At 60.9% G+C, this 7,341-nt stretch overlaps 1 protein-coding gene across 1 annotated transcript in view; it reads left to right on the top strand.

Moving 5' to 3' along the window:
• The window catches only part of SLC9A1 (solute carrier family 9, subfamily A (NHE1, cation proton antiporter 1), member 1), a 7,584-nt gene extending 463 nt beyond the window's left edge, over nucleotides 1-7,121 (top strand). Inside the window, exons 1-11 of the mRNA XM_009699250.1 lie at nucleotides 1-23; nucleotides 1,721-1,971; nucleotides 2,296-2,513; nucleotides 2,877-3,079; nucleotides 3,339-3,428; nucleotides 3,831-3,901; nucleotides 4,566-4,739; nucleotides 4,887-5,001; nucleotides 5,429-5,530; nucleotides 5,870-5,942; nucleotides 6,799-7,121. The exon at nucleotides 1-23 is cut by the window's left edge and continues 463 nt beyond it. Coding sequence (XP_009697552.1) covers nucleotides 1-23; nucleotides 1,721-1,971; nucleotides 2,296-2,513; nucleotides 2,877-3,079; nucleotides 3,339-3,428; nucleotides 3,831-3,901; nucleotides 4,566-4,739; nucleotides 4,887-5,001; nucleotides 5,429-5,530; nucleotides 5,870-5,942; nucleotides 6,799-7,121 — 1,643 coding nt within the window. The remainder of the gene's footprint in view (nucleotides 24-1,720; nucleotides 1,972-2,295; nucleotides 2,514-2,876; nucleotides 3,080-3,338; nucleotides 3,429-3,830; nucleotides 3,902-4,565; nucleotides 4,740-4,886; nucleotides 5,002-5,428; nucleotides 5,531-5,869; nucleotides 5,943-6,798) is intronic.
• The last annotated feature ends 220 nt before the right edge of the window (nucleotides 7,122-7,341 follow it).

Raw genomic sequence — 7,341 nt, 5'->3', positions numbered from 1 at the left:
TGCTGAACGATGCCGTCACGGTCGTAAGTGGATGAGGGGGATTGGCCAAGGGGATGGGATTGGCTTTGGTGGAGCATCTCTGGGTGGTGGCACCAGGATTGGCAGCTGTCAGTCAAGCCCTGCCGGCAGAACCGTAGACTGGGCCATTGCAAGCTGCCAGGTGCCTCCTGCCAGCTGAGCTGCAGCAGCTCCGCTTACTCCTGACCTTTTGCAGGTGCAAAGCTAAATATAGCGGCTTAAAACACTGCAGAGGTGGGTTGAGGTGAAACGTTTTACTTGGCGGTTTGGGGAGACCGAGAGCGTGTGCCCAGCCAGTTACCACCTCTCGGTGAAGAGCAGGATTGTGCCCGGCGCCTTCGTCTCCTGGGAATCCGCTCTCCTGGGTGAAATTGGTACCTGCTGCCGTGCCCGTGCCTGTCCTGCCAGGGAAAGCGAGGAGGAGCGCAGAGGGGCAGGCGCTGGGTCAGGCAGCATTACCACGTAGCTGCTGCTCCCTCCTGTGCCTTCCTCATGTGGTCTTCCTTGCTGTCCTTCAACTGCGGCACCAAGGAGGTGGGGGGACAGGACATGGCCGGCCGTGGCAAGGGGGGAGCCAGGCTGGCATCCCACCCGGGTCACCCCTTAGCCCCAGTCTTTGAGCAGCAGCTTTGCAGGGACCTTTGGGAGGTTCAGGGACAAGGCCACCTGCTCTGGGGCCATGCCATTTCCAAAGGACCTCTGTGTCCAGGTGCTGGCTTGGCCGTCAGCGTGGCGTTCTCCTCTCTGCAGAGCTGACCTCTAAATTTGCTTCTAACCCACTGCTTTTTCCTGGCTCTTCCCCCGTATCCCAGCTGTCCGCTTCGGAGCTGGCTGCTCAGCCCGCTGCTGACGGGGTTCCTGGTGACGAGGAACGTGGTGTCCCACCACAGGGCTTTTCCCAGGCATTTCTCCCCACTTTTGACCAGAGAGGCTGCCTGCAGGATCTGTGTCCCTGCTCCCATCCCTGGGGAATGCTTTTGCCTTCTGCTGTCACGTCTGTCTCTGCCCGTGTCCCAGGACCCGGCCCTGGCAGGCAGAAGCTGGCACCTCGCCCTCCGTCCCTGCAGGATGCTCTGAAGCCCATTTCCCATCCTGACCACCTTCTACTTTAAAATCTCTCCAGTAAATGCGTCTGGGGGTGGGAGGAGGCGATGAAGCCCTGGCTGGGCTCCTCCTGCGAGGATGCCCTCTTAGCTACAAAGCTGTGTTAAGGGTTTGGGCCGTTCTCTGGGCTGAGCAGGGCAGATACTGGCATTTCTCTCCACGTGGCTGTCGCCTGTGCCCCAGCCTGGGTCTGTCCTGACCTGCTTGTTGGGAAAGAGGAACGGTCTGTGGCTGGTTCAGACCCTGACCAAAGCCCCTCCTAGGACAGCGGTTGGGGCTGTGTTGGACAGCCGAGCTGTCCCAGACCCATCTCTGATGGCACCGTGTCCCTGTGAGCCTCAGAGGATGGGGAGCAGGTCCCTACGGGTCTGTCTCACACCACCAGCTTTTTTTGGCATGAGGCTTGGTCAAGCACAGGACCCAGCTCAGGATCACCAAGCACTGGCACACCTCATCTCAGGTGTGCCATGCTGGGTCCCTGCCTGGCTCCCTTTGCCGCCGCTCTCCCAAGGAAGGTCCCCGTGCAAATCTCCGCCGAGGTGAGGCTGTCTCTTCCCAGCGGGGCACTTTGAACCCCCCTTTCCCTTCTCCCTCCCAGGTCCTCTACCACCTCTTTGAGGAGTTTGCCAACTTCGAGCAGGTGACCATTATCGATATCATCCTCGGCTTCCTCAGCTTCTTCGTGGTGTCGCTGGGCGGTGTCTTCGTGGGCGTCATTTATGGGGTGATCGCTGCCTTCACGTCCCGCTTCACCTCCCACATCCGTGTCATCGAGCCCCTCTTCGTCTTCCTCTACAGCTACATGGCGTATCTCTCTGCTGAGCTCTTCCACCTCTCTGGCATCATGGCGTGAGTTGGGCACGGGTGGGATGAGAGGACCTCCTGTCCCCAGGACCATTTGGAGGATTTACTCTGGTGTAACCACAGCCCTCTGGCTGTCCCAGCATGGCCAGTACATGCCCAGTGAGGGCCAGAGGTGTGTTTGGACTGGGATATACAGGAAGGCAGATGAGGGAAGTGACTCTCTTGAGGTGTCCCACAGATCCCGGGGTGCTGGCAGCCCATTGTCCTGCTCTGGGGGTTGGTATAAAAGCACAAAACGCTGCTGCAGGGCCAGGGGTTGGGGTTGTCCCCATGTCCCCATGGCTGCTGAGTGCCCAACCTTGCCCCTAGACTCATTGCCTCCGGCGTGGTCATGCGGCCCTATGTGGAAGCCAACATCTCCCACAAGTCCCACACCACCATCAAGTATTTCCTCAAGATGTGGAGCAGCGTGAGCGAGACCCTCATCTTCATCTTCCTGGGTGTCTCCACCGTGGCTGGCCACCACTACTGGAACTGGACCTTCGTCATCAGCACGCTGCTCTTCTGCCTCATCGCGAGAGTTTTAGGTGAAGTGTCAGTGTGGTGGCAAAGTCCTTGGGGATGATCCTGGGTGATGGACAGTGCTCGAGGCCACGAGGCCCAGGTTTGCCTTGCTGGGGAGACTGGAGTTGACTGGGTGGCACTGCTCCACCATGGGCATCAGCCTTGCTGGGGGTTGGCTTTGTGGGAAAGGGGGGTTAAGGCCACGTTTGTGCTAGACATGGTGTTGAAGCTGGTGAGGGGTGTTGGGATGAGCGAGCAGGGCAGCACCCACCTTCACCCATGGCCCCAAGGGGGTGACACCACGCTGGGCTGCAAGCTGGGGTTCTTTGGGACTGGAGGGCATCCTTCACCATCCACTCACATGGGGCTCTGTCCTGCTCTCCCAGGCGTCCTGGTCCTCACCTGGTTCATCAACAAGTTCCGAATTGTGAAGCTGACGCCAAAGGACCAGTTCATCATCGCCTACGGGGGCCTGCGGGGCGCCATCGCCTTCTCCCTCTGTTACCTCCTGGACTATAAGCATTTCGGCATGAGGGACATGTTCCTCACAGCTATCATCACTGTCATCTTCTTCACAGTTTTCGTGCAGGTTGGTGGCATGCAGGTGGTCACGGTGTGGTTTCAGAGGGAAAGGAGGTTATTCAGTGAGCCACATGGGTGTGTGGAGAGTGAGGAGCACGGCCCCAGCCTTCATCCTTCATCCCATCACCGTCCACCTTCTCCAAAAGCTCTTGAGGCTCCCGAGTGACACCGGCGGTGCTGAACCCATGGTTCGGCTGTGCTGAACCCATCCCGCTCCCACCGGTGTGCCTTGGGGAGAGCTCTAACCCACCTTCCCCATTCCCTAGGGCATGACCATCCGGCCCTTGGTGGACCTACTGGCCGTGAAGAAGAAGCAAGAGACGAAGCGCTCCATCAACGAAGAGATCCACACGCAGGTAACCCACTGCGCCCGGCCGGCCCTTCCCGCACGCTTCTCTTCGCCGCCTTAGCCCTCTTCTCTCTCTGCTTCTGCCACCTCCACCGCTGTAACCAGGCGGGTTTACAGAGCGGGAGCTGCCCCTAAATCGGTGCCCAAGGTAAGGGGGGACAGAGCGAGGGCTCTCCCCACTCTGTGTCGTCCAGTGCCCGCTCCGACCCAGACCTCCCCTGTGCCTGGTAGAGCAGCAGCCCGGTTGCATAGGACCGTGCTGCCCTCCTGGGGCCCACCCTGGACCCACAGCCCTGATTTTGCACCCCCTGAGTGCCCTCACCCCTGTGTCAACGTGGGTGTCGGGGTGGGGAGAGGGTGGGCAACAACAGGCCTGCGAGCTGCCGACACCTTGGACCTTCTCTTCCAGTTCTTGGATCACCTTCTGACGGGGATCGAGGATATCTGTGGTCACTACGGGCATCACCACTGGAAGGACAAGTGAGTGTTGAGGTTTGGTGACTCAGGGGACCCATGGGGGAGATGGAGAAGGGTTTCAGTCACCTCCTGGCAGGTTTTCCAGCCCTATGCTGGATCCCTGGGCTGTAATATCCATGCACACACTCCCCTCGATGAATTACGGCCCTGGATTGGGTGCAAGTGGGGCTGCAGGGCTGCACCGCTTCGCCACGCCAAATACAACATGCCCACAGCAGTGTGGGAGCTGCCCGTGGCTGGTCCTTGAAGGAGCTCAGGACCATCCCTTGTGGGTACGAGCAGCTGCTGGGTGTTTCGGAGGCTGCCTGGCTCGGGGGGGAGTTGGGGAAGCCTGGCCTGACCTGCGTTGGTGGGAGCTGAACCATCGTCTGCTGGGCTGCACCGCTTCGCCACGCCAAATACAACATGCCCACAGCAGTGTGGGAGCTGCCCGTGGCTGGTCCTTGAAGGAGCTCAGGACCATCCCTTGTGGGTACGAGCAGCTGCTGGGTGTTTCGGAGGCTGCCTGGCTCGGGGGGGAGTTGGGGAAGCCTGGCCTGACCTGCGTTGGTGGGAGCTGAACCATCGTCTGCTGGGCTGGGCCAGGGATGGGGAGCAGGGAGTGGGTGCTGGGGCAGGGGGAGGTCTAATGTGTCACTGCTCCTCCTTTCCCCACATTCTCGGGAAGGCTGAATCGCTTCAACAAGAAGTACGTGAAGAAGTGCCTGATTGCGGGGGAGCGGTCCAAGGAGCCCCAGCTCATCGCTTTCTATCACAAGATGGAGATGAAGCAGGCCATCGAGCTGGTGGAGAGTGGGGGCATAGGCAAGATCCCCTCTGCTGTCTCCACCGTCTCCATCCAGTGAGTTCCCCAGCGCTGGCCACCCTGTGCCTCCGATGGGCCCCTGGTGTAGGCTGAGCCCTCCCTGCTAGTGGCCGCAGGGCAAGTAGCTGTTGGGCCCTGCCGTGGCCATCGCAGTGTCATTCTGAATCCTGTCTGTCCACACAGGAACATCAACCCCAAGACCCTCCCCGTGGAGCGCATCCTTCCAGCCCTGTCCAAGGACAAGGAGGAGGAGATCCGGAAAATCCTTCGCAACAACCTGCAGAAAACCAGGCAGAGGGTAAGGTGTCCCCTGGCACCGTGCGTGCCCCCTTTGCTTGCCCCCAGGACCACTTCCCACCAGAAGCCCTTGGGGCCAGCTGGGCCCTTCACCCCTGGTGTCCCTGCCCTCCTGTCCCTCGTGTTCCTGGTCTGGTTCTCCCTCCCCAGGAGGCTTTTCCTCCCGGGATGGTGCTGGGATAGTGTTGAGGGGGAGGCTGGCTGGGTCGGTGACTGAGCCCAGCGGTTAAACCTTCGCTGGGCTAAGGTGCGTCCAGATCAGACATCCCACGGTAGCACACAAGGGACGAGCCACCAGCTTGCCTGGACGTGCTCTGCCCACTGGTGGCTGTTTCATCCACCTCCAAGGGAAACGGTGCTGTGACCTTCCTTTGCCCTTCTGGGGGTTTTATTTTAACCCATCTTTTTTTCTTGGGGCCTTTTCCCAGTTGCGATCCTACAACCGGCACACGCTCGTGGCCGACCCCTACGAGGAAGCCTGGAACCAGATGCTCCTGCGGAGGCAGAAGGCCCGGCAGCTGGAACAGAAGGTGTCAAGGGGACGCTGGAGCAGGGATGCTGCCGCAGGCTGGGGAGGACAGGGGTCCAGGGGGGGCTTCCCAGCCTGGGAAGGACATCGGTGTCCCACATGGGGAGGGGGCTGAGGTTCCAATGACAGCGGGTGACCCCAAACCTTGGGAGTCCTCTGATTGCCCCAGGCTCCAAGCAAGTCCTTGCAGCACGGCTTGGAGGATGCTTGCACATGTCCTCTGCATCCCGCTGCTGCTTCTTGCCCATCCCTGTGGCCGGGGGGGGGTCAGTTCCCTGCCTCCCCTTCCCCATTTACCCTGACCACTCCGATGGAGACAATCCCTGTGCTCTGATTCCAGATGAACAACTACCTGACCGTGCCGGCTCACAAGCTCGATTCACCCACCATGTCCCGGGCTCGCATAGGCTCAGGTAGGTGGGACTGAGCTGCTGGGGGAACGCCGCTGCCGGCACCTCGCTGGGCATCGCCAGCACTTCGGTGCTGAAACACTCGGAGGTTGCGTTGTCCGGCACCCGCTCAGCTCCCCTGCGGCTCTCCAGCCCCAATGGTCTCCATCCCACTCCCCCGTGTGCGATGCAGCCGAGCCCCAGGGATTTGCTGTTCTCAAGCCTGAGCTCTGCCTGAGCGGAAGCATCCAGCTTGCTTCCCAACACGCTTCCCGCTGGGAATTGAGCTTGGCCGGTCGGTGGATCTGTCCGGAGCTCAGCTCGCTCCATCCACACAGCCACGTTTCTGGCCGTGCCTCTCGCTGCGCTCTACAGGGGAACGGACCAGGAGTCTCAGCCCCCAGACCTACCCCGGGACTCCCACCTTCTCCATCACACGTTTGCTTTGCCTTCTTTGGTTCCTCCTGTCCTGTGTGTCCTCTCCTGCTTTGGGGACGGTGTGACGGGGTGTGACGGGGTGCGATGGGGTGTGATGGGGTGCGACGGGGTGCGACGCTGCTGCCGGCGCTTGCGGAGCGGGCGGTGAATCGGCAGAGGGCAGCTTCAGCCCTGGCAGACGGCGCAGCCCTGGGAAGCAGAGCTGGGCTGTCTGGAGCTGCTCCAGATGGGATGTGGGGAGGAAAAAAAAGGAATTAAACAGCAGACTTGGAAATTGGAAACAGAGTGTTAGCGAGCCCAGGCATCCCAGCCCCAAACATCTGGGATGCATTAGCTGGGGGTCCCCCCAAGACCCCCCCTTTCCCGTCCCAAGGTTATCCTGAGCCAGTTTGTGCATGATACTGCGAGATGGGCCCTGCCTGACCCCCCTCTGCCTCCCCAGACCCACTGGCCTATGAACCCAAGGCGGACTCAGAGAACCTGCCCATCATCACCATCGACCCAGCCTCCCCGCAGTCCCCGGAGTCCGTGGACCTGATGAACGAGGAGCCCACGGGCTGCGGCGGTCTTCCACCCTCGCCCGAGGAGGATGAGGAGGGGCTGGTGATGCGGGTGAAGGAGCCTTCCTCCCCGGGTACTGACGATGTCTTCACCCCGGGGACCGGCGACAGCCCCAGCAACCAGCGGATGCTGCGGTGCCTGAGCGACCCAGGGCCTCGGCCGGAGCCAGAGGAGGGGGAACCCTTCATCCCCAAAGGGCAGTAGCAGCTGGTGCCCAAAGCCTCACCCACCTTTATGCGGTTTCTCTCTCTCTTCATTTGTTCTTTCTTTGCTCTCCTTTTTGGTTTCCTCTGTCCACTACACACCGGGTTCAGGAAGGGGAGACCGTCCTGGATGGACTGGGATTGCCAGGACAGCTCTGCCCAGCAAGCCCTGGGCTGGCCCCAAGGAGCGGGGAAGGAGCCCCCGGGATGCACCGGGCTCC

This window comes from Cariama cristata, unplaced genomic scaffold (genome assembly GCF_000690535.1).
Source record: "Cariama cristata isolate BGI_N322 unplaced genomic scaffold, ASM69053v1 scaffold31634, whole genome shotgun sequence".
Lineage (NCBI taxonomy): Eukaryota > Metazoa > Chordata > Aves > Cariamiformes > Cariamidae > Cariama > Cariama cristata.
This window is presented reverse-complemented; position numbering and strand designations above follow the sequence as displayed.